At 43.6% G+C, this 26969-nt stretch overlaps 1 protein-coding gene across 3 annotated transcripts in view; it reads right to left on the reverse strand.

The window, feature by feature from the left end:
* The window catches only part of PI4KA (phosphatidylinositol 4-kinase alpha), a 113367-nt gene that overhangs the window by 68141 nt on the left and 18257 nt on the right, over positions 1 to 26969 (reverse strand). For all 3 annotated transcript variants that reach the window (XM_070762829.1, XM_070762827.1, XM_070762828.1), the window contains exons 10-19: positions 26559 to 26655; positions 24407 to 24598; positions 21291 to 21391; positions 19517 to 19646; positions 16705 to 16834; positions 15799 to 15894; positions 13494 to 13677; positions 11844 to 11947; positions 10361 to 10529; positions 7869 to 7919 (exon numbers count right to left, since the gene is read on the reverse strand). In XM_070762829.1, the coding sequence (XP_070618930.1) occupies positions 7869 to 7919; positions 10361 to 10529; positions 11844 to 11947; positions 13494 to 13677; positions 15799 to 15894; positions 16705 to 16834; positions 19517 to 19646; positions 21291 to 21391; positions 24407 to 24598; positions 26559 to 26655 (1254 nt within the window). The remainder of the gene's footprint in view (positions 1 to 7868; positions 7920 to 10360; positions 10530 to 11843; positions 11948 to 13493; positions 13678 to 15798; positions 15895 to 16704; positions 16835 to 19516; positions 19647 to 21290; positions 21392 to 24406; positions 24599 to 26558; positions 26656 to 26969) is intronic.

Consider the following 26969-nt stretch of genomic DNA (forward strand, 5'->3'; position numbering starts at 1 on the left):
GAAGTCGTTTCATTTTGCTTTGTGCTTTGCATAAATGGCAAAAGAGAAGAGCTCTTCTAGACACATACACAACACACACACAAAAAGCACGTCGGATTAATTCTTTACAAAGTAGGGGGTGGTTTTGGTTGACACAAATTTTTGGCAGATGCATAGTGTACACAGAACATCTACCAGAAGCAAAAAAAGAAACGGAAGGGGGGTGAAATGCAGGGGATAAAAACTCTTCAGATTTTAAGTTTGGAAAGAGAGGGAAGGAAAAAGAGAGAAAGAGAGGAAGGGAAAGAAGCAAAGGAGAAAGAAAGAGAAAGGAGGAGAAAGAGAAAGAAAAAGAAAGAGGGGAAGGAAGGAAGAAAGGGAAAAAGAAAGAGGGAGAAGGAAGGCTAGAAGAAAGAAAGAGAGGAATGAAGAAAGGGAAAAGAAAGGAAGAAGGAAGGAAGGAAGGAGAAAAAGAATGAAAGGGAAAAAGAAAGAAAAGGAGAAGGAAGGAAGGCTAGAAGGAGAGAAAGAGAAAGAGAGGAAGGAAGGAAGGAAAAAGAAAGGGGAAGGAAGGGAGAAAGGAGAAAGGGAAAAAGAAAGAAATGGAGAAGGAAGGCTAGAAGGAAAGAAAGAAAGAGAGGAATGAAGAAAGGGAAAAGAAAGAGGAAGAAGGAAGGAAAGAAGGAGAAAGAGAATGAAAGGGAAAAAGAAAGAAAAGGAGAAGGAAGGAAGGCTAGAAGGAAAGAAAGAGAAAGAGAGGAAGGAAGGAAAGAAAAAGAAAGAGGGGAAGGAAGGGAGAAAGGAGAAAGGGAAAAAGAAAGAAAGGGAGAAGGAAAGAAAGAAAGGAATGAAGAAAGGGAAAAGAAAGGGAAAAGAAAGAGGAAGAAGGAAGGAAGGAGAAAGAGAATGAAAGGGAAAAAGAAAGAAAAGTAGAAGGAAGGAAGGCTAGAAGGAAAGAAAGAAAGAGAGGAAGGAAGGAAGGAAAAAGAAAGAGGGGAAGGAAGGGAGAAAGGGAAAAAGAAAGAAAGGGAGAAGGAAGGCTAGAAGGAAAGAAAGAGACGAATGAAGAAAGGGAAAAGAAAGGGAAAAGAAAGAGGAAGAAGGAAAGGAGAAAGAGAATGAAAGGGAAAAAGAAAGTAAAGGAGAAGGAAGGAAGGCTAGAAGGAAAGAAAGAGGAAGAGAGGAAGGAAGGAAGGAAAAAGAAAGAGGGGAAGGAAGGGAGAAAGGAGAAAGGGAAAAAGAAAGAAAGGGAGAAGGAAGGCTAGAAGGAAAGAAAGAAAGAGAGGAATGAAGAAAGGGAAAAGAAAGAGGAAGGAAGGAAGAAAGGAGAAAGAGAATGAAAGGGAAAAAGAAAGAAAAGGAGAAGGAAGGAAGGCTAGAAGGAAAGAAAGAGAGAGAGGAAGGAAGGAAGAAAAAAGAAAGGGAAAAGAAAGAGGGAGAAGGAAGGAAGGGAAAAGAAGGAAGGAAAGAAGATTTAAGTTTGAAAAGATGGCTTCTGAGTCTCTTTAGCACCACTTGTGATAAAACTCGCTCTATCTCTATATCACTGTGATCATAAAGTGCATTTATCAAAAAAAAAAAGTGAAACATTTGTTATTAGCAATCATCCCAAGCTAACATTGTGTGGCCTGCTGGAATACCACCGTGCCCCCGTCATCCTTGGCAAGTCAACTGTGTGTAGAGATATTCCGGTATACTGTATCACATTGTCCATTTAACCAGTTGTGAAGCGCTACCACCAAGTTCTCAAAAGAAGGAAAACACACAGGCAAATCGTAACCGAGAACTCTCGAGCTTCCCAAATTTTGCAAGGCAGCTAAATATTTGCTTTGCAAACCCTTCCTGTAACCATTAACCTCTGTCAATACTCAGGTGGGTATTTACTGAGCAAGTTGGAAATATATATATATATATATCAGATTAGAGCCTGTCTGATCAAACACCAAAGTGACGTTGAAGTACACGTGGTCCTCAATTTACGCCCGCAACTGAGCCCAGAATTGATGTTGCCAAGTGAGAAATTCATTAAGGGAGTTTTGCCTCCGCTTAGTGACATTATATGCTGCATTTGTCAATGAATCACCGCAGTTGTTAAGTTAGTAACATGGTTCTTGAGTGAACCTGGAATTTTTAGGGGATCAGAAGGAAAAGGGGGGACATGATCGAAACATTTAAATATGTTAAAGGGTTAAATAAGGTTCAGGAGGGAAGTGTTTTTAATAGGAAAGTGAACACAAGAACAAGGGGACACAATCTGAAGTTAGTTGGGGGAAAGATCAAAAGCAACGTGAGAAAATATTATTTCACTGAAAGAGTAGTAGATCCTTGGAACAAACTTCCAGCAGACGTGGTTGGTAAATCCACAGTAATTGAATTTAAACATGCCTGGGATAAACATATATCCATTGTAAGATAAAATACAGGTTGGTAAATCCATAGTAACTGAATTTAAACATGCCTGGGATAAACTTATATCCATCCTAAGATAAAATACAGAAAATAGTATAAGGGCAGACAAGATGGACCATGAGATCTTTTTCTGCCGTCAGTCTTCTATGTTTCTATGTGACACAGGGATGCTGCAACTGTCATAAATACCGGTCAGTTGCCAAGTGTCTGAATTCTGATCCCGCGACAACGGGAATGCTGCAAAGTAGAAACATAGAAACATAGAAGACTGACGGCAGAAAAAGCCCTCCTGGTCCATCTAGTCTGCCCTTATACTATTTCCTGTATTTTATCTTAGGATGGATATACAGTATGTTTATCCCAGGCATGTTTAAATTCAGTTACTGTGTATTTACCAACCATGTCTGCTGGAAGTTTGTTCCAAGCATCTACTACTCTTTCAGTCAAATAATATTTTCTGACATTGCTTCTGATCTTTCCCCCAACTAACCTCAGATTGTGTCCCCTTGTTCTTGTGTTCACTTTCCTATTAAAAACATCACTTCCCTCCTGAACCTTATTTAACCCTTTAACATATTTAAATGTTTCAATCACATCCCCCCTTACTCTTCTGTCCTCCAGACTATACAGATTGAGCTCATGAAGTCTTTCCTAATACGTTTTATGCTTAAGACCTTCTACCATTTTTATAGCCCGTCTTTGGACCCGTTCAATTCCATCCTTGTGGTATAAAACTGAGGTGTGCAAAATTTTAGGTCTAAAATTTTGCACACCTCAGTTTTATACCATAAGGAATATATATATATTGATTGATTGGATTTGTATGCCGCCCGTCTCCGTGGACTCGGGGCGGCTAACTACAGTGATAACAACAGCATGTAGCAATCCAATACTAAAACAACTAAAAAACCCTTATTATAAAACCAGACATAGATACAGACACACCCTGCATAAATTGTAGAGGCCTAGAGGGAAAGAATATCTCAATTCCCCCATGCCTGATGGCAGAGGTGGGTTTTAAGAAGCTTACGAAAGGCGAGGAGGGTGGGGGCAATTCTGATCTCTGGGGGGAGTTGGTTCCAGAGGGCCGGGGCCGCCACAGAGAAGGCTCTTCCCCTGGGTCCCGCCAAACGACATTGTTTAGTTGACGGGACCTGGAGAAGGCCAACTCTGTGAGACCTAACTGGTCGCTGGGATTCGTGTGGCAGAAGGCGGTCCCTGAGATATTCTAATGATCTTCCCAGCTCTCACCGTCTTGCAAACTTTCATTGTTACTCTCTCCGAATAAGTTTTTTTTAAGCCCTAACCAGGGGATAAAATAACATGCTGAGCTGACCAGGCTAAGGACGCTAGCCAGATGAATACCTGGTAAGCAGATTTTTCCCTCCTGTTTTCCTCCCCCAAAATTAAGGTGCTTCTTATACTCTAAAAAATATGGTAATTCCCCAATACGTCCCCCAAGTGTTGGAAATGTAAACAAGAAATAGGTTCCTATTATCATCAATGCTGGACTTGTATTTGTATTTATTAGATTAGTATGCCGCCCCGCTCCGAAGACTCGGGGCGGCTAACAACAATATAAAAAGACAATATAAACAAATCTAATATTAAAAATAATCTAAGAAAACCCCAATTTAAAGAACCACTCATACATACAAGCATACCATGTATAAATTCTATAAGCCTAGGGGGAAGGGAAATTTCAATTCTCCCATGCCTGACGACAGAGGTGGGTTTTAAGGAGCTTACGAAAGGCAAGGAGGGTGGGGGCAACTCTGATATCTGGGGGGAGCTGGTTCCAGAGGGCCGGGGCCGCCACAGAGAAGGCTCTTCCCCTGGGTCCCGCCAAACGACATTATTTAGTCGATGGGACCTGGAGAAGACCCACTCTGTGGGACCTAACTGGTCGCTGGGATTCGTGCAGCAGAAGGCGGTCCTTGAGATAATCTGGTCCGGTGCCATGAAGGGCTTTATAGGTCATAACCAACACTTTGAATTGTGACCGGAAACTGATTGGCAACCAATGCAGACTGCGGAGTGTTGGTGTGGCATGGAAATTGAAGGTGGTCGACTGGGGAAGATTCTGAAAATTGGTCCACTTGAATGTCCCATCTATAGTGTTTCACATTAGAATCAGAATGGAGCTGGAAGGGACCCTTGGAGGTCTTCTAGTCCAGCCCCCTGCTCAAGCAAAGAGCCCCGAGAAATGTCTGTCCAATCTCTTCTTGATAATCCCCAGCGATGGAGCACACACCCTTTCTGGAGGCAAGTTATTCCACTGGTAAATTGTCCTTAGTGTCAGGAAATTCCTCCTTAATTCCAGGTTTCTTCTCTGCTGGATTAATTTCCACCCACTGTTTCTTGTCCTGCCCTCCTGTGCTTTGGAAAATAAATTGACCCCCTCCTCTGTTTGGCAGCAATGAAAGATAAACCAATTTTGACTCGTGCAAGCATGACTTTTGCCCTTCATGAACATGCAGCGGAAAATATTATTTTGAGAACCCAGACTTTAAAAAAAATATGTTTACACATCGGGGTCTCGGAGTAATCTTCTGATAAACCTGCAGCGGTAACATATGTTCTTTCTGCGCCAGCTCAGGAAGCTCAAACTGCCCAAGGAGCTGCTGATACAGTTCTACAGAGGAATCATTGAGTCTGTCATCTGCACCTCTATCACTGTCTGGTTTGGTGCTGCAACCCAACAGGACCGACACAGACTTCAGAGGAGAATCAGAACTGCAGAAAAAACAATGGCTGCCAACCTGCCTTCCATTGAGGACCTGTGTACTGCACGAGTCAAAAAGAGGGCGGTGAAAATATTGACTGACCCCTCACATCCTGGACACAAACTGTTTCAACTCCTACCCTCAAAACGTCGCTACAGAGCACTGCACACCAAGACAACTAGACACAAGAACAGTTTTTTTCCCAACGCCATCACTCTACTAAACAAATAATTCCCTCAACACTGTCAGACTTTCTACTAAATCTGCACTTCTATTCTACTAGTTTTTCTCATCATTCCTATCACCCATTTCCTCCCATGTTGACTGTATGACTGTAACTTGTTGCTTATATCCTAAGATTTTTATTAATATTGCTTCTTCATTGCTTATTTGACCCCTATGACAATCATTAATTGTTGTACCACATGATTCTTGACAAATGTATACAGTGTTCCCTCGCTTTTCGCGGGGAATGCGTTCCGAGACCGGCCGCGAAAGTTGAATTTCTGCGAAGTAGAGATGCGGAAGTAAATACATTATTTTTGGCTATGAACAGTAACCCAAGCCTTCCCTTAACACTTTAAACCCCTAAATTGCAATTTTCCATTCCTTTAGCAACCATTCAGATTATTACTCACCATGTTTATATATTAAAGTTTATTAAAAATATATATTTATTAAAGGCAGACTAAAGTTTGGCGATGACATATGACATCATCGGGTGGGAAAAACCATGGTATAGGGAAAAAACCCACAAAATGTTTTTTTAATTCATATTTTTGAAAAACCGTGGTATAGACTTTCCGCGAAGTTCGAACCCGCGAAAATTGAGGGAACACTGTACAGTGTTCCCTCGATTTTCGCGGGGGATGTGTTCCAAGACCGCCCGCGAAAGTCGAATTTCCGCGAAGTAGAGATGCGGAAGTAAATACACTATTTTTGGCTATGAACAGTATCACAAGCCTTCCCTTAACACTTTAAACCCCTAAACTGCAATTTCTCATTCCCTTAGCAACCATTTAGATTATTACTCACCATGTTTATTTATTAAAGTTTATTAAAAAAATATTTAGTAAAGGCGGACTAAAGTTTGGCGATGATGTATGATGTCATCGGGCGGGAAAAACCGTGGTAAAGGGAAAAAACCAGCAAAGTATTTTTTAATTCATATTTTTGAAAAACCGTGGTATAGCCGTTTCGCGAAGTTCGAACCCGCGAAAATCGAGGGACCACTGTATTTTATTTTATGTATGACGAGAGCATATGCACCAAGACAAATTCCTTGTGTGTCCAATCACACTTGGCCAATAAAATTCTATTCTATTCTATATAATTTGGAAAGGTTTCTTTAAACAGTACTACTTTGTCTAAAAACGCTGCATCCTTGAATTCTAACAGCCAAATTGAATAAACTTTCAATATTTTTCCCCCCAGTTTCTGCAGAAAACAAACAAGTTTCTTAAGACATGCCAGGCTAAGCTGCTTTAGTTGGAATTTACTGCAGCCTTCTCCAAGCTGGTGCCCTTCAGCAAGTGTTGTAAAGTGGCTGATGAGAATAATCTGAAATTATTCAGATAAGACGTGCGAAGGTTACTCTTCAAAACTTTCTTGGTTTTTTTTCCCCCGCTTGAAAATCATCCCTGTTCTGCCTGACTGGCTCGGCAATGCGTAATAGTCCAATGAAAAGAAATCAAACACACACGTGCTCTGCTAATCAGCAAACTTGTGTTAGATAAACAAAAATAGCTTACTCAAAAAACAGTTCTTAATGTCCAAAAACAATGCAAGGCTTACTTCAGCCGCATACAAAAAACACAGGGAAAAACAAACAAAGACAACCTGGAATGAGCAAAGACATGGAGTCCTTTTGAATCTTTGAAGCAAACAGCAAGTCCCAGAGTTTTCACCTCCCACTTGTCTGAAAAAGCTGGGTTGAAAACTCCAACGGCACAGAAACTTCGAAGCAGGAACCACAAAACAACACAGATAAACAGCCACAGTTTGCCTTGGCTTTTGTTCCCTTTTATCCCTTTAGCCCTCATTAAGGGAACCACACCCAGCCCAGGTGCTCCTATAATGATTGTAATACTCCTTAAAGCGATCCCTTCTTTGCATAGCTCTTCGGCTACATAGATCAATATATTGATCTGCAGAAGAACTCAGGGAGGAAAGACTGTCTGAGGGACTGCAGGCCAAATCCCCTGGGCTGTCTGCTGAATCCTGTGTCCCAGTGGCCTCGTCCTCCTGGCTGTCTGCCACATCGTCCTGGCTGTCTGCCACATCTTCCTGGCTGTCAGCCAGGCTTTCACATTCACTTTGTGCCGCATCTCTCCCATCTGTGGGAGCAACGGCTGGCCCAGGCCCAAACACAACAATCCCAAAGGTGCTTTTTTTTTCAAGAGGCAACTGGACTTTCTCGTTATTCTTTGAAGGCGTTTTGGCTTCTCATCCGAGAAGCTTCTTCAGAATTGAAGAAGGTTCTTTGGGTGAGAAACGAAACATTTTCAAGAAGAAAATAAACCAACAACGGGATGCCAGTTGCATTTTGAAAAGCACTTTTGGGACAGCTGTGTACCTGGATGATTGAGAATCTCCATAGACTTTCAAACAGGCAATTAATGACTTTCTAACTTCTAGCAGAGTGCACGCACCCGGTCGAAAAACTCTTAGATTTCTCTAAACTAGATTTCCCACAATGAGTCTTGTTTGGATTAAAAACCATGCGCTGTCCAGGGACAGGAAGTGAACACTCACCACAGCAATCACAGGGATCAGCACTCCGAGGTTGCCTGCACTGCTGGAGGCCTGTGAAAGACAAGAGAGACCCACTGAGAATGGGAAACGGGAAGAGAGGAGAGAAGCAAGGGTTCTCCTGGATGTTAAACTCATAGCCTGGGCCATGTATCTTCTTCCAACTCCAATTAAGGACTACATGGCACAACAGCATCAAGTGGTGTGGAGCTCTTGCCTTACATTCGATCCACAGCTGACATTGGAACATCATCTTTCGGCTGTGGCGAGGAGGGCGTTTGCCCAGGTTCGCCTGGTGCACCAGTTGCGGCCTTATTTGGACAGGGAGTCATTGCTCACAGTCGCTCATGCCCTCATCACCTAGAGGTTTGATTACTGCAACGCTCTCTACATGGGGCTACCTTTGAAAAGTGTTCGGAAACTTCAGATCGTGCAGAACGCAGCCACGAGAGCCATCGTGGGGCTTCCAAGATTCGCCCACGTTTCTTCAACACTCCCTGGCCTGCATTGGCTGCCGATCGGTTTCCGGTCACAATTGAAGTGTTGGTCATGACCTTTAAAGCCCTACATGGCATTGGACCAGAGTACCTCCGGAACCGCCTGCTACCGCACGAATCCCAGCGACCGATAAGTCCCACGGAGTTGGCCTTCTCCGGGTCCCATTGACTAAACAATGTCGTTTGGCGGGCCCCAGGGGAAGAGCCTTCTCTGTGGCGGCCCCGGCCCTCTGGAATCAACTTCCCCCGGAGATTAGAACTGCCCCCACCCTCCCTGTCTTTCGTAAATTACTCAAGACTCACTTATACTGCCAGGCATGGGGGAGTTGAGACACCTTTCCCCCAGGCTTTTTTTATACTTTGTTTTACGTTTGGTATGAATGTGCTGTTTGGTTTTTTAAATAATGATAGGGTTTTATATGTTTTTAATATTAGATTTGTTCCACTACTATATTGTTTTTATTACTGTTGTGAGCCGCCAGAGTCTTCAGAGAGGGGTGGCATACAAATGTAATAAATAATAATAAAAATAATACATTCAGGAGGCTGTGAGTTTGATCCTGGGTAGAGGCAGGTATCTCTCTCTCTGGGCACTATCTATCTGACAGACAAACTAACTGTGCTCTGCTACCTGTAAATGCTTGAAGAAGAATCTATATTGGTATTGTAAAATTCACTTCATCTATATTCTTATATATAAAGAATTTATTTATTTTTATTTCATTTAATTTATTTAATTGATTGATTGATTGATTGGATTTATATGCCACCCCTCTCTGAGGACTCGGGGCGGCTTACAACATATTAAAAACAGCATAAATTAACTGGTCTAAAATTCAAAATTCGTTAAAATACAATTACTCTCATTTATTCAATCAAGCATGTGTTCCATTCATCAGCCATGGGCTAGTTATCGAGTGGCCCCAAGCCTGTTGGCACAAATGGATCTTTAAGTTGTTGCAGAAATCAAGGAGGGTGGGAGCAGTACGAATCTCTTGGGGGGAGTTGGTTTCAGAGGGCCGAGGCCCCCACAGAGAAGGCTCTTCCCCTAGGCTCTGCCAAGCAACTTTGCTTAGTTGACAGGACCCGGAGAAGGCCAACTCTGTGGGACCTGACCGGTTGCTGGGGCTCATATGGCAGAAGGCGGTCCTGTAAGTAATCTGGTCTGATGCCATGTAGGGCTGAACCAGTGTGTGCTTCTGGTTTTGATTTTGCAACAACCTCTAACGACTTATAACAAATAGGGAGAGACTTTCATTAAGAAGATTGGTAAGTGACCGGGAGTCACTACTCACACTCATGCCCTCATCACCTTGAGGTTCGACAACTGCAATGCTCTCTACATGGGGCTACCTTTAAAGAGTGTTCGGAAACTTCAGATCGTGCAGAATGCAGCTGCAAGAACAATCATGGGCTTTCCCAAATATGCCCATGTTACTCCAACACTCCGCAATCTGCATTGGTTGCCGATCAGTTTCCGGTCACAATTCAAAGGTTGGTTATGACCTATAAAGCCCTTCATGGCACCGGACCAGAATATCTCCGGGACCGCCTTCTGCTGCACGAATTCCAGCGACCGGTTAGGTCCCACAGAGTTGGCCTTCTCCGGGTCCTGTCAACCAAACAATGTCACTTGGCGGGACCCAGAGGAAGAGCCTTCTCTGTGGCGGCCCCGACCCTCTGGAACCAACTCCCCCCAGAGATTAGAATTGCCCCCACCCTCCTTGCCTTTCATAAGCTGCTTAAAACCCACCTCTGCCGCCAGGCATGGGGGAACTAAGATACACTTTCCCCCTAGGCCTTTACAATTTTATGCATGGTATGTTTGTACGTATGACTGGTTTTTATATAATGGGTTTTTAACTGTTTTTTAGTATTGGATTTTGTTGTACTGTTTTACTGCTGTTGTTAGCCGCCTCGAGTCTGCGGAGAGGGCCGGCATACAAATCCAATAAATAATAATAATTAAAAAAGAAACGCCGTCGCTTCCTCGCCTACCTTCAATGCTGGCCCTTTCTCACTCGCCCGCTCGCTGGCCCTCTTTCCTTCCAGCCCCAGCTGCACAAAAAGTTCCAACAAATTCATCAGCAGCTCGTCCACCAGGTGTTCATCCTGTATATTGGCAGCTATGTTCGCCAGGGCATTAATCACCGCTAAGGAACAGTGCCTGATCAGAAGGCAGAAAAAAAGAGCAGAAGGGATGGGGGATAAAGAAAAGAAAAACCAGAAGCATCAACTTTCTGTTGAAACATGTGATCACATTTTTCTCGTGTTCAAAGCTGGGTAAGATTATACAAGGGACTTTGAAACTCCTCTGAAAAGCCTGGAAAAACAGGGCTTAAGATAATCTCTCCAGGTGAGACAGGTGGCATAGAAACTTAGTAAGTAAATACAGTGATACCTCATGATACGAACCCCTCATCTTGCGAACAACCCGAGATACGAACCCGGGGTTCAGAATTTTTTTGCCTCTTCTTACGAACTTTTTCCTTCTTACGAACCCGCCGCTGCCGCCGCCGAGAAGCCCCGCCGCCCGGCTGTCGCTTTTTGAAACAGCCGGGGGGCTTCTCAGCGTCCTCCTGAACCCGAACACCAAACCCAAACTTTCCGGGTTCGGCGTTTGGGAGGCCGCCGAGAAGCCCCCCAGCTGTCTCAAAAGACGATAGCCGGGCGGCAGGGCTTCTCAGCGGCCTCCCGAACGCCGAACCTGGAAGTTCGGGAAAAGTTCGGGTTCGGGAGGCCGCTGGGAAGCCCCGCCCCCCGGCTGTCACCTTTTAAAACAGCCGGGGGGCTTCTCGGCGGCCACCCGAACGCCGAACCCGGAAGTTCGGGTTTGGCATTCGGGTTCAGGAGGACACTGAGAAGCCCCCCCGGCTGTTTCAAAAGGTGACAGCTGGGCGGCGGTGTTTTTTTGCGGGTTTTTTTTCCGTTGCACGGATTAATTGATTTTACATTGTTTCCTATGGGAAACAATGTTTCGTCTTACGAACTTTTCATCTTACGAACCTCCCCCGGGAACCAATTAGGTTCGTAAGACGAGGTATTACTGTACAGGTAAAGGTTTGTCCCGTCCAGTTGGGTCTAACTAGGACGTAGTGCTTATCTGTTTCTTAGTCTTAGGAATCAGCATTGTCTGGGAACATTTTCTGCGGTCATGTGTCCAGCAAACCTACATGCCAAAGGTGTACAGAATGCATGCGCGCACGCACACACGCCCGTGGGAGATTTCGCTTCTGCGCATGGCCAGCAAGCGAAATCTCAGGTGAAGGCGCTCGCACAAGCGAGAATTCGGCAATTTTCGCCGGGGTTTTTTTTTGCTTCTTTTTTAAAAAGCTGGGTAGCCATTTTTGCTATCGTGTGAAGCATCATTTTCTAGATTTAAAAAAAAAGTGAAATGGGCAAAAATCTACAAATATTCACATCGACCAGTAATTTAAAAAAAACCCTATACTGCAGTGGCGCGGCAAAAAAAATAACCTACCTGTATCCGTGATCTTTATAGTCTTTAGTCGCAGAGTATACAATGGAGCTTGCTTTGACACTGATCTGTTGAAACAGATTCCACACCTCCTGGTAAATGTATTGCTGGAAATAAGGAAATAAAACCTCAATTATCATGGGGAACAAAAAAACCCCTGTGGGTACAAACAACTGAAACCAACAAAAACATTAACCCCGACACTGACATTAATGGGAATTGAATTTCTAACACAACATCTTAAAACAGGGGTGTCAAACTGGATTACTTGGGGGGCCAGAGATGCATTGTAGTTGTCCTTTGGGTGCCCCCCCAGGAGGGAGAGTGGAGAGGACGGACTTCCTGCAGTACCCTGCCAGCCAAAATGGTGTGTGTGTGAAAGAGTGGGTGTGAGTGGTGTATTTGTGTGCCTATGGCCTGTTTTTGCCAGCAGGCACCATGGCCCAGTCGTTTGATGTTTCCAGGCCAGCCCCTCAGCCTGGATCTAAGCATCCCGCGGGCGTTGAGTTTCACACCCCATGTCTTAAAAGATGTCTAGAAACTTCAAGGAAATGAAGGAAGTTCTAGGCTCCAAGAGAAGAAGTGAGAAGCGAGAGGTAGCAAGTCTTTGCAGGCTGTTCCTAGATGGGCCATTCTTTGTCAAGTGGACCAGGTGTCCACTTGACTGAATTTTGCAGCCTTATTTGGAAATCAACCATCACAAAAACAACATATATGATAGGAAAAAAACCTTGCTCTTTCTAATGAAATAAAGAGGATTGAAGGTGAGAAAACAGAAAGCTCTGTTTCATCACCTTCAATAATAATGAGCAGGGGTGGCGCAGCAGGTAGAGTGCTGTACTGCAGGCCACTGAAGCTGACTATAGATCTGAAGGTCAGCAGTTCAAATCTCATCACCGGCTCAAGGTTGACTCAGCCTTCCATCCTTCCGAGGTGGGTAAAATGAGGACCCGGATTGTGGGGGCAACAGGCAGGCTCTGTTAAAAGTGCTATTGCTAACATGTTGTAAGCCGCCCTGAGTCTAAGGAGAAGGGCGGCATAAAAATTGAATGAATGAATGAATGAATGAATGAATAAATAAATAAATAAATCTTCATTAGAAAGAGCACGGTTTTTCCCCCTATTGCTCTGTTTTTTCACTACCGCTAAATCCTTCTCTTCTGAAGTTTTTGCTAACACAGAACTGCCAATACAATACTCAGATTGCGGATTCCTTTTCCCCAAGTGAATTATTTTACATTTGGAAACATTAAACTGCAGTTTCCATTGCTTTGACCATTTATCTAGTAAAGCTAAATCATTTGCCATATTACAGACTCCTCCAGGAATATCAACTCTATTGCACACTTTAGAGTCATCGGCAAATAGGCAAACCTTCCCTACCAAACCTTCCCCTAGGTCACTCACAAACACATTAAAAAGAATAGGACCCAGAGCAGACCCAAGAACAGAGCAGACCCCAGAACAGAATAGGACCCAGAATAGGACCTGGGACTCCAGACTATTCCAGTACAAATACCACTTAAAGATAAATGAAGCAACCGCCACTGCAACAGGGACCTAATCAGCCTTCAGTGGACACTGACAATCAATCCCCCTCCCCGGAATGATAGTTAGAATTGCCTGCTTCCCAGGCCATTGACACATCCTTACATTTCCGGTGATAACTAAACAGCCCAGCTGGTCGATGATAAGCACGTCGAGAGGAGACGGTGGCTGGCAGAACTTCTGCTGCAAGATCTGGAGAATGGGCTCCATCACTTTGGGTGTGTCCCTCAGAGCCACTGCTATGTGGCCCAGTGCACGGATGGTGTGGTCTGGAATGAGGTGGGCTTCCCTTCAAGAAAACAAGAAGTCACTATTGAAAAAACCCCAAAACGCATGCATATGAATGGGACCTAGAGGAGGCCAACTCTATGAGCTCTTATTGGTCTCTGGGAAGTATGCAGCAAGAGGCGGTCCTGTAAATAGCCTAGCCCTGAGCCATATAGGGCTTTCTACAACACTCTGTGGCTTGCATTGGCTGCCGATCAGTTTCCGGTCACAATTCAAAGTGTTGGTTATGACCTTTAAAGTCCTACATGGCATTGGACCAGAGTATCTCCGGAACCGCCTGCTATCGCACGAATCCCAGCGACCGATAAGGTCCCAGAGTTGGCCTTCTCCGGGTCCCGTCGACCAAACAATGTCGTTTGGCGGGCCCCAGGGGAAGAGCCTTCTCTGTGGCGGCCCCGGCCTTCTGGAACCAACTCCCCCTGGAGATTAGAACTGCCCCCACCCTCCTTGTCTTTTGTAAACTACTCAAGACTCACTTATACCGCCAGGCAAGGGGGAGTTGAGACACCTTTCCCCCAGGCTCTTTTATATTTTGTTTTATGTTTGGTATGAATGTGTTGTTTGGTTTTTTTAAATAATGATAGGGTTTTATATGTTTTTAATATTAGATTTGTTCTACTATAATATTGTTTTTATTATTGTTGTGAGCCACCCTGAGTCTTCGGAGAGAGGCGGCATACAAATCTAATAAATTATTATTATTATTATAGGTAATAACCAACACCTTGAATTGTGCCCGGAGACTAATAGGAAGCCAGTGGAGCTCAAGGAGCAAAAGTGTTATATGGGTGTACCGGGATACCATGATATTTAATCGCCAGACTGATACATGTTTGTCATCGTAAGATACACATGCCCTCCTGATAGAAAGAACAATTGTAAAAAGATTTTAGATTGCAGAACTATTTATTTATTTATTTATTGGATTTGTATGCCGCCCCTCTCCGGAGACTCGGGGCAGCTACCAGCGACAATAAAACAGTGTACAATAGTAATTTGGTATTAGAAATGATTAAAAATCCATTAATTTAAAACCACCATACATACATACATACCATGCATAGAATTGTAAAGGCCTAGGGGGAAAGAGGATCTCAATTCCCCCATGCCTGGCGGCAGAGGTGGGTTTTAAGTTGTTTACGAAAGGCAAGGAGGGTGGGGGCAGTTCTAATCTCTGGGGGCAGTTGGTTCCAGAGGGCCGGGCCCCCCACAGAGAAGGCTCTTCCCCTGGGTTCCGCCAGGCAACATTGTTTAGTCGACGGGACCCGGAGAAGACCCACTCTGTGGGACCTAACTGGTCGCTGGGATTCGTGCAGCAGAAGGCGGTCCCTGAGATAATCTGGTCCGGTGCCATGAAAGGCTTTATAGGTCATAACCAACACTTTGAATTGTGACCGGAAACTGATCGGCAACCAATGCAGACTGCGGAGTGTTGGTGTAACATGGGCATATTTGGGAAAGCCCATGATTGCTCTCGCAGCTGCATTCTGCATGATCTGAAGTTTCCAAACACTTTTCAAAGGTAGCCCCATGTGGAGAGCGTTACAGTAGTCGAGCCTCGAGGTGATGAGGGCATGAGTGACCGTGAGCAGTGACTCCCGGTCCAAGTAGGGTCGCAACTGGTGCACAAGGCGAACCTGGGCGAACGTCCCCCTCACCACAGCTGAAAGATGTTTCTCTAATGTGAGCTCTGGATCGAGGAGGACGCCCAAGTTGCGAACCTTCTCTGAGGAGGCCAGTGATTCTCCTATCTCATGGAATAGCCTGAATTCCAGATTTTCAAAGGATCTGGCCTAAAATCAGCTGGTTTTGTATTTTTTCTTAAAGGAAAGAAATATTAACCTCCAAACTACGAGGAAGGAAGTAGCGATACCCAGCTGCTGTGGCCCTAGAGGTGGAGCTCTTGCCTCCCAATCAGGAGGTTGTGAGTTCGATCCTAGGTAGAGGAAGATGTAGGTTCTCCTGCTTGGGCTGGACTAGATGTCCTGCAAGGTCCCTTCCAACTCTGTTAACCTATTAAATTTCTGGCTTGGGGTGGGTGGGTGTTGGACTAGAAGACCTCCAAGGCCCTTTCCAACTCTGTCATTCCGCGAGATCACTTTGCATCATTGAAGTCACTTACTTATCACTTTCTTGGGAGATGTAGAGACGATTCGATAAACTGGCTAAGAAGGCTTCAACGATGACGGGATCGATGGTCAGACCGGCTTTCAGACACCTGCAAGATTGAAATATGAGCCAGCAGTGTGCAGGAACTGCCAAAAAAGCCAACAGAGATCTAGGCTGCATTAACAGATAAAATTGAACAGGTCCAAAGACGGGCTACAAGAATGGTGGAAGGTCTTAAGCATAAAACGTATCAGGAAAGACTTCATGAACTCAATCTGTATAGTCTGGAGGACAGAAGGGAAAGGGGGGACATGATCGAAACATTTAAATATGTTAAAGGGTTAAATAAGGTTCAGGAGGGAAGTGTTTTTAATAGGAAAGTGAACACAAGAACAAGGGGGCACAATCTGAGGTCAATTGGGGGAAAGATCAGAAGCAACGTGAGAAAATATTATTTGACTGAAAGAGTAGTAGCTGCTTGGAACAAACTTCCAGCAGACGTGGTTGGTCAATCCACAGTCAGTGAATTTAAACATGCCTGGGATAAACATAGATCCATCCTAAGATAAAATACAGGAAGTGGTATCAGGGCAGACTAGATGGACCATGAGGTCTTTTTCTGCCGTTAATCTTCTATGTTTCTATGTTTCACACCTGAGATTGATTGATTGATTGATTTACTTGCTTTCTTGCTTTCTTGCTTGCTTGCTTGCTTGCTTGCTTGCTTGCTTGCTTGCTTACCTACTTACCTACTTACTTACTTACTTACTTACTTACTTACTTACTTATTTATTAGATTTGTATGCCGCCCCTCTTTGTAGACTCGGGGCAGCTCTCAACAACAATAAAACAATTCAAGACAAATCTAATAATTTAAAACCATTAAAAAAAACCCGTTATTAAAGCAGATCAAGCCCACCTGCAAATATTATCGATCGCAACATCCCGGAGCTGTTCGTACATGGAGCATTCGTTTTTCTTGCCCGACATTACGCTCAGCGTAGGCTCAGCATGCTCGTTGGTTATGCTGATCTTGATATCATTGGTGCCTGAGAGGGGAAGAAACGGGGAGGGATGCTAAGCGAGATTGGCCTTGTTTTACGACCTTCCTTGCCTTGGCTGTTAAGTGAATCACGACCTCTGCCAAGTCAGTCATGCGGTTGTTAAGTGAATCTGGCTTGTGAATCTGGCTAAGATAGGAAGGGCTTCTGTGGGGCATGTCAGAATTAATTTTGAACTTGTTTTAGAGACGTGGAGGATTCCAGATACTAGACCAGTGATGGCGAACCTATGGCACGGGCGCCACAGGTGGCACGCATAGCCATATCTGTTGGCACGTGAGCCGTTGCCCTTGCTCAGCTCCAGTGTGCATGTGTGTGCCGGCCAGCTGATTTTTGGCTTGCACAGAGGCTCTGGGAGGGTGATTTTGGCTTCCAGAGAGATTGCTAATTTATTTATTTATTATTTATTTATTAATCAGATTTGTATGCCGCCCCTCTCCGTAGACTCGGGGTGGCTAACAGCAATAATAATAATACAATGTAAACAAATCTAATATTTAAGTTAATTTTTAAAAAAGAACCCCAATTTAAGAAACCAATCGTACATACTGACATACCATGCATAAATTTTATAAGCCTAGGGGGAAGGGAAAGTCTCAATTCCCCCATGCCTGACGACAGAGGTGGGTTTTAAGGAGCTTACGAAAGGCAAGGAGGGTGGGGACAACTCTGATATCTGGGGGGAGCTGGTTCCAAAGGGTCGGGGCCGCCACAGAGAAGGCTCTTCTCCTGGGTCCCGCCAAACGACATTGTTTAGTTGACGGGACCTGGAGAAGGCCAACTCTGTGAGACCTAACTGGTCGCTGGGATTCGTGTGGCAGAAGGCGGTCCCTGAGATATTCTAATGATCTTCCCAGCTCTCACCGTCTTGCAAACTTTCATTGTTACTCTCTCCGAATAAGTTTTTTTTAAGCCCTAACCAGGGGATAAAATAACATGCTGAGCTGACCAGGCTAAGGACGCTAGCCAGATGAATACCTGGTAAGCAGATTTTTCCCTCCTGTTTTCCTCCCCCAAAATTAAGGTGCTTCTTATACTCTAAAAAATATGGTAATTCCCCAATACGTCCCCCAAGTGTTGGAAATGTAAACAAGAAATAGGTTCCTATTATCATCAATGCTGTACTTGTATTTGTATTTATTAGATTAGTATGCCGCCCCTCTCCGAAGACTCGGGGCGGCTAACAACAATATAAAAAGACAATATAAACAAATCTAATATTAAAAATAATCTAAGAAAACCCCAATTTAAAGAACCACTCATACATACAAGCATACCATGTATAAATTCTATAAGCCTAGGGGGAAGGGAAATTTCAATTCCCCCATGCCTGACGACAGAGGTGGGTTTTAAGGAGCTTGCGAAAGGCAAGGAAGGTGGGGGCAACTCTGATATCTGGGGGGAGCTGGTTCCAGAGGGTCGGGGCCGCCACAGAGAAGGCTCTTCTCCTGGGTCCCGCCAAACAACATTGCTTAGTCGACTTGTCACAAAGTTAAGCTATATTGGAAAATGATAGAAAAATTGATTAAAGAAATAACATTACAAGAAATAGAAAAAAACCCAGAATTTTATTTATTAGGTATAACGAAGCAGAAATATAAGAAAGTTATTTTTTATCTAGTCATTCATATTTTGACAGCAGCCAGGATAGTTTACGCACAAAACTGGAAGGAAAAAATACTCCCAAGGAAGACGAGGTGATAAAGAAAATCTTTGATTGTGCAGAGATGGATATGATTGACAAGACGATTGAATAATCAAGAAGAATCAGAATTTTATATTATTTGGAATAAAGTTTATATATGGATAAATAGAAAGAAAAATAAAATTTAAATGACATGGAAAAGTGTAAACATATTAGAATAATTTTTTCTCTTTTTATTTTCTTATTATAATATTGATTTATTGATTTATTGATTGATTGATTGATTGATTGATTGATTGATTGATTGGATTTGTATGCCGCTCCTCTCCGCAGACTCGGGGCGGCTAACAACAATGATAAAAAACAACATGTAACAATCCAATTTAATAAAACAACTAAAAACCCTTATTATAAAAACCAAACATACACACAAACATACCATACATAACTTGTAATGGCCTAGGGGAAGGAATATCCTAACTCCCCCATGCCTGGCGACAAAGGTGGGTCTTGAGTAATTTGCGAAAGACAAGGAGGGTGGGGGCCGTTCTAATCTCTGGGGGGAGTTGATTCCAGAGGGCCGGGGCTGCCACAGAGAAGGCTCTTCCCCTAGGGCCCACCAAACGACATTGTTTGGTCGACGGGACCCGGAGAAGGCCAACTCTGTGGGACCTTATCGGCCGCTGGGATTCGTGCGGTAGAAGGCGGTTCCGGATGTATTCTGGCCCAATGCCATGTAGGGCTTTAAAGGTCATGACCAACACCATAAAACAAAATTCTTCTTTTCATTTAAATTAGTATGTTGATTTTATGAATTAATAGTATATTCTTTTTCTGTATTAAAATAGACTTCTAAGACAAGTGGGGTAATTATAACCCCAACTATATGTTAAATGTTTGTGTGTTTGTTTGTCATTTTTCTGAAAATTAATAAAGTATTTTTAAAAATACGGTAATTGATCAGGAAGATGCAACAGAAAGTGAACCATGAATTGGACAAACGTTTCGGAGGGGATCAAAAATACCTGTTTGGTACTGGCTGTGATATTTGTACAATTTCACCAGGACTGGGGAGGGAATCACAAGGAAATCCCTCAAAGACGGATTGACCGAGTGAACCACCACAGGGAACCTCTCGCACAAGCGACCGAGACCCTGTGGGAGGAAAAAGTTAAGATACGTAACGTTACCAGTGACACACGGAAGAAAAGCCGCACAATCCTGGCTGTAACCAATCTTTAAAAATGTGTTCTCTAATCGTGGCTTCACGGAGTTTGCACATTTTTTAAAATGCTCGGTCATCTTTTTTTCTTCCCCAAAGTTTTTTTTTAAATAAATTATTATTAAATATATACTGCTCAAAAAAAAAAAAAGGGAACACTCGAGTAACACATCCGAGATCTGAATGAATGAAATATTGAATATTTCATTTGCACAACTATTCCATTTGCACAACAGCATATGAAATTGCTTGTCAATCAGTGTTGCTTCCTAAGTGGACAGTTTGATTTCACAGAGGTTTGATTTACTTGGAGTTATATTGTGTTGTTTAAATGTTCCCTTTATTAATTTTTGAGCAGGGTTCAGGGAAGCTTCGCCCACCTCCCCACAGGCTCTCTAGAGGCCAGAAATGGCCTATTTCCCAACTTCTGGTGGACCCAGTAGGCTTGCGTTTCGCACTCCCCACGTTCCTAAGAACATAAGAGGATCCCTGCTGAATCAGGCCAAAGCCCATCGAGTCCAGCATTTTGTGGACCACAGTGGCCCACCAATTGTCCATGGGGATCTTGAGCAGAAAAAGAAGGCAAGACCCTCCTTTGCCCTTGATCCCCAACAAATGGTACCCAAGGGAACCCTGCCTGCCTCAATCAACATAGAGGCGGCACTTGGACATCTGTTTCAATAACCACCTATGATACAGTCGGCATCCATGAATCTGTCTAATCCTGCCTTGAAGCTATCCAGGCTGACAACTTTCACGGCCTCTTCTGGAAGTGAATTCCATAAACCAATGACCCACTGGGTGAAGAAATATTTCCATTTATTTGTCCTCACTTGCTTACCTATAAGCTTTAGGAAGTGCCCCCTCGTCCTAGTATTGTGTGATAGAGAAAAGAATTTTTCTCTATCCACCTTTTCTATCCCATGCATGATTTTATACACTTCGATCAAGTTGCCCCTTAAACGCCGTCTTTCAAGGCTGAAGAGACCAAAGACCTGGACACACCTTCGTTTATTTGAGGCCTGGAGCTGGGTGACCCCCAACAAATGGAAATCCTGCCTGCCTCAACCAACATAGAGGCGGCACTTGGACATCTGTTTCAATAACCACGGATACACTTGGCATCCATTAATCTGTCTAATCCTGCCTTGAAGCTATCAAGGCTGACAGCTGTCACGACGTCTTCTGGAAGGGAATTTCATAAACCAAAGGCTTCCTTGGAGCTGAGGGAAGGTAAAAACGGCCTCCCCCCTCCTCCCAGAGGCTCTCTGGAAGCCAAAAATGCCCTCCCCAAGCCTTTGTAGAAGCCAAAAGTCAACTGGTGGACACACATATGCATGTTGGAGCTGAGCTAGGGCAACAGCTCGCGTGCCAGCAGATACGGCTCCGCGTGCCAACTGTGGCACCCGTGCCATAGGTTCGTCATCACTGGACTAGATGACCTACAAGGTCCCGATTCCAATTCCGTTAACCTGTTACAATCGGTTCAACGCTGCCCTTTCCAAGCTCCGCTGCCTCTTTTGTCCTCTGAGAAGCCGCCCCTCCCTCCTCGGAATCCAGACTACACTCCGCCACACCTGTAAGCAGCAGATCAGAAGAGGCAAGTGGGCGATGATCACTTTGCTGGAGGTCTTGGACTGCAACTTTTCAGACAACCTGATGCAGAGGTTTTCTGCTCCTGGTTTGCAAGAGAAACAAAAAGGAATTCTCGTTAGAGGAAGAGATGTAAATTCAGAGAACAGGTTGGGCAAGTATCTCAATTTTCTTGAATTGCTGTAAAAGTTCAGGTCTAGATAATGATTAAAACGATTAAAGCTAAGGGTAAAAACACACTATTTAATTATTTCCTATTTTAAAAGTAATTAAGGATCATACTAAGGTACTAGAGAAGGAAGGACAATGAAAAAAATATTAAGTATTCAATAAATAGTGCATAAGCTTACTACACCCACTACGTGTCCCGTTTACTGACCTTAGGTACTGTACAATAGATAGTCCTCAATTTACAATCGTTGGTTGAGATAGGCAGGATTCCCTTGAGTACCATTTGTTGGGGGTCAGGGGAAAAGGAGGGTCTTGCCTTCTCTTTCTGCTCAAGATCCCCATGGACAATTGGTGGGCCACAGAGTGCTGGAATCGAGGGGGTTTGGCCTGATTCAGCACGGCTCTATTTATGTTCTTATGTTCTTCCTTCCCTTCTTCTCTCTCTTCCTCCCTTTCTCTCCCTCCCTCCTTCCTTCCCTCTATCTCTCTCTCCCCCTCCTCATTCCTACCCTCCCTCCCTCCTTCCTTCCTTCTTTCTCTCCTTCCCTCCTTCTCTCTCTCCATCCCTCATTCCTACCCCCCTCCTTCCTTCTTTCTCTCCTTCCCTCCTTTCTTCCAAGTGCCGCCTCTATGTTGGTTGAGACAGGCAGGATTCCCTTGAGTACCATTGAGTACAATGCTGGACTCGATGGGCTTTGGCCTGATTCAGCAGGGCTCCTCTTATGATCCATATTTATGACTGTGGCAGGGCCCTAGGGTCACGCGAACAGCTACTGTGACCTTCTGACAAGCAAAGTCAATGGGGAACGGAAATTCACTCAACAATCCTGTTAATGCCGTATTTTTCGGAGTATAAGACGCATCTTTTTCTCCCCTAAAAGAGGGTGGAAATGTCGGTGCCTCTTATACACCGAATTTAACCATTATTGGCCGCCTGAAGCCCCACTCATGCATCCCATTTTTGAGAAAAATAGACCCATTTCTTTTCAAAAATGGGGTGCGCAGAGGGTTTGGGAGGCCTAAAGAATGCTCCCGGAGGCTAAAGGAAGGCAAAAATACCCACTTTTGCAAAAAAATAGGTGAAAAATGGGCCATTTTTTGCAAAAATGGGGGCATATTTGCCTTTCACCAGCCCCAAGATCACTCTGCATATTTCCCAAATCCTCTGTGTGCCCTGTTTTTTGCAAATAGGGTGAAAAACGGGTCCCTTTTTTGTTGTGGTTAGCTCTGGCCCAGGTCCTGCCCCAAGGACTGTGGATGTGGGGGAGACATCCACATGCTGCAGGCCTGTTTTGCCCGAGGTGGAATCTGCTGATGAAGGCTCCTCTGACCAAGAAGACATGAGTGACAGGGAGGAGGAGAGTGTGGCAGACAGCTCAGAAGGAGATCAATTATCTAGCTCCTCCTTGGATTCAGAACAAGAGTTAATGATACAGCCACGCATGCGGAGAGCGATGCATAGGCAACAACAACTGAGAGATTATTATCAAAGAAAATGAGGCCACCTGTGCTTGGGTGGGGCTGTGGTCATTAGTGAGGCTGCTATAAAGAGCAGCCTGTGGGTTTGGCTATTGTGGAGGATTATCTGATCGTGGTGTTTCGTGACTGTTTTACTGACTTTGACCTTTTGTGTGCTGATTTTCCCCCGCTTTGAAACTAAACCAGGGCAAAGTGTGTTTCACTTTGTGAAAGAAGAAGGACTGTGAATTAACTCACAGCTGCAAGCTAAGTATCACAGAACTGATAAGGGACGTGTACAAATTACCAGGATTTTTGGAGACGAGTGCTCTTTGCTATACCAAAAGAGGGCTCGGTTTAAGTGAATTTTCATTACAAAGAACATTGTTTTGAATTTTCAAACGTTTGTGTGTGTCTGAAATTTGTACCTGTGAATTTTTGGAAGGAGTCTACCAGAGAGCCCGACTGTTGCAGTATAGCAAGTTATGTTAGGATAGGATTGTATTAAATCTGGATTTCTAGCATAAAAATATATATACTCTGCCTGACCCTGATTCTATAAAACCCAGGACAAGGAAGGGCAATAAACTCGCCTAGTCTGCATTCCTGGGAAACGGGGCTCAGAATAAACATCTCACTATAAACAAAGCTTTCACAACTCTGGACAGGACATTATAGGATCAAAGGGGGAAATTTCATTGCCTGGAGCACACAAACAATTGCAGGGCAATTAAGAAAGATTAAGCCAGATAAAGAAAAAACCTTCAGAGAAACTAGGTGCGAATAAACATCTGCTTTTAGGAAGTTCCAAGGAGATTGTTTCTTGATATCTATGGGAAAGGAAGAACTCAAAAGGATACGTTTGAAGCTGTATGGTTGATGTATCATTTGACATGTATATGTAATTATACCCCATTTCCTTATGTTCCCAAATAAAAAGGAATGCATGGCTCTACACCATGTCACTTCACCCAGAGAGAGACAATGTGCCCAAGCTTTCTTTCTAGGATTCGCGTTCGTGAGTGACCCCACTGGGTTGTTCTTAGCCTCTTTTGAAGGCATTGCTTTCATTAGGACTCAGCAGCATCCACACCCGACAGAACACTTTTTGCAAAAAAAATGGGATGCGCAGAGGGCTTGGGAGGCCTGCAAAGTGCTCCTGGGAGTTGGAATCTTGGTGAGTCCTATACACTGATGTGTCTTATAGCCCCAAAATATGGTAACTTAACCACTGCAATGGTAAAAAAAAGGTCGTGCAATGAGGCAAAACTCACTTAACAAAGGGCTCACTTAGCAACATAAAGTTCTGGGCTCAATTGTGGCCGTATGTTGACTCTGCTTGTTGCAAGCAGAGATGCCTGTCAATTGTAAATGCAAAGATTAATCGGCAAGTAATTTTTTGTAGCACCCCTTCAAATGGTCATTGCGCATCATAGTCAGTCATCAGGACGTCTGCCTATGTAAGGCTCACCTTGCTCATCCTTCACAGCCCAAACCATGAGATCCACGCAGGCGGCGTTCGCCTGGCAACGCAATTTCAGCGGATTGAGCTCGTTGTGCAATTTATCGACTTCGTGAAGGAGTTTCTGAAGCTCTGGCTGGCTGGTGTTGAACTGTTCCAGCACAAAATCGTGGATTTCTTTCACAAAAGAGTTGGGAAGATCTAAGAGATGGAAAAGAGAAAGAAAATAATAACAACAACAACAACAATAAGCAGAACTCTTGACAGAAACCACATCTGGAATCAACTCCCCCTGGAAATTAGAACGGCCCCCACCCTCCTTGCCTTTCAAGACCCACCTTTGTCACTAGGCATGGGGTAACTGAGATACCCCTGAGCACATATAGCTTTTATGAATGGTACGATTGTATTGTATGGTTCTTAATGATGGGGTTTTTAAATGTTTTGTTTTCTTTTTAAATGTTGGATTTGTATATTGTTGTGATTGTTTGTGAGCTGCTCCGAGTCTCCGGAGAGGGGCGGCATACAAATCTAATAAATTAAATTAAATTAAATTAAAAGCACTATGAAGTGGCACATAAGTCTAAATCAGAGTTTTTCAAACTTGGCAAGTTTAAGACTTGTGGTCTAAATGCTAAATGATCTCAGTTTTTTTTAATGTTGAGTTTCAAGCCAGCTTTTGCACTCACTCTCCTTCTTCACTTGCATCAAGAGGCTCTTTAGTTCCTCTTCACATTTTGCCAATAAAGTGGTATCTTCTGCCTATCCGAGGGATTTCTCCTGGCAAACTTATTTTATTAGAGCCTGTCATATTGGCACGAACCTGGTGAAAACCAGATCAAGTCCCCATCACCCTTCCCCCCCCCAATTTTGTCTCTTCTCCAAAAGCATCGGTCACATGCTCTAATCCAGTGTTTCCCAACCTTGGCGACTTGAAGATATTTGGACTTCAACTCCCAGAATTCCCCAGCCAGCAAATGCTGGCTGGGGAATTCTGGGAGTTGAAGTCCAGATATCTTCAAGTTGCCAAGGTTGGGAAACACTGCTCTAATCAGCACATATTCCAGATATGGGATGACTTTATTCTTCACCCCCGCAACCACCTGCACACACGACTTTGGTTCCCAGGGGAAAGGATGTTGTTTTGCTTACACCACCCCAGCTATCTCTACACCCCGCTGCCTATCCCTCATCTGCAGTCTGTGTCAGCACGGAAGCTTTGAAGAAAGGAGTAGAACAATAGAACAGAAAAAAGCCCACCATCTAGCCAGATATTTTGAGATTAACGCTGGTGGCAACTCATGCAATTTTTTAATGCACTCAAATCGCCAGGAAGTCAAAAAGCTATTAAAACACTCTTAATTTAATTTAATTGATTTCTATGCCACCCAATCCCAGTGGGACAAGTCAAATACTTAGTAGTAAGGACATTAAAAGAAACCATAATAAACCAAAAAAAGAATTCACCAATCAAATCTACAATTATACAGAACTGTTGGTCCAACAATGATGATGATAATAATAATAATAATAATAATAATAATAATAATAATAATAATAATAATAATTGAGGAGAATTGAGGAGAAGCAGCTAGAGAAATTAGCGAAATACGAAGATCTAAAAATCGAGCTACAATGACTCTGGCATAAGCCAATGAAAGTGGTCCCAGTGGTACTTGGCACGCTGGGCGCAGTGCCAATGGATCTCAGCGGACATTTGAAAACCATGGGAATTGACAAAATCTCCATCTGTCAATTGCAAAAGGACGCTTTACTGGGATCGGCAAACATAATTCGCCGCTACATCACGCAGTCCTAGGTGCTTGGGAAGCGCCCGACTGGTGATGAAATACGAAATCCAGCATAGTGATCTCGTTTGCTGTGTTGTACTGACATAATAATAATAATAATAATAATAATAATAATAATAATAATAATAATAATTTATTAGATTTGTATGCCGCCCCTCTCCTAAGACTCGGGGCGGCATACAAATCTAATAAATTTGTATTTCGATCCAAGTTAATTTCCTCCCAGGAGATTCCTAGAGAGGCCCCGCGATCCAAGGGAAGTCTTAAATCTTCACCTAAATTATTATTTATTTATTTATTTATATTTATTGGATTTCTATGCCGCCCCTCTCCGAGCGCAAGCGTCCTACCTTTCATATGGTACAGGGTGTCTCTCAGCATTTTGAATTGGGCAACGTACAGAGTATCGCTAAACATTTTGTAGAAGAGGTCGACGTGCGGATTGGCCTGTAAGACATTCAAACAGTAAGGGTCAACTCAAGAGTCAACTTTAAAGCGTTGGTGGAAATTCCTTTAAAAAGAAGAAGGGAAGAGTCTCCCAAAGGAACAATTAACAAGCATACTGATTTATGGAAGATATGGAATATTACAATGTACGGGTGAAATTTTATGATTGGACTAGCCAGATGAATGCCTGGTAGGCAGATTATTTTTTTTCCTATTTTCCTCCCCAAAAGCTAAGGTATGTCTTATACTCCAGTGTGTCTTATATTTCGAAAAATACCTGGTCTTATTTTCAGGGAAACACAGTATCCAAGCTA

This window comes from Erythrolamprus reginae, chromosome 10 (assembly GCF_031021105.1).
Source record: "Erythrolamprus reginae isolate rEryReg1 chromosome 10, rEryReg1.hap1, whole genome shotgun sequence".
Taxonomy (NCBI): domain Eukaryota; kingdom Metazoa; phylum Chordata; class Lepidosauria; order Squamata; family Dipsadidae; genus Erythrolamprus; species Erythrolamprus reginae.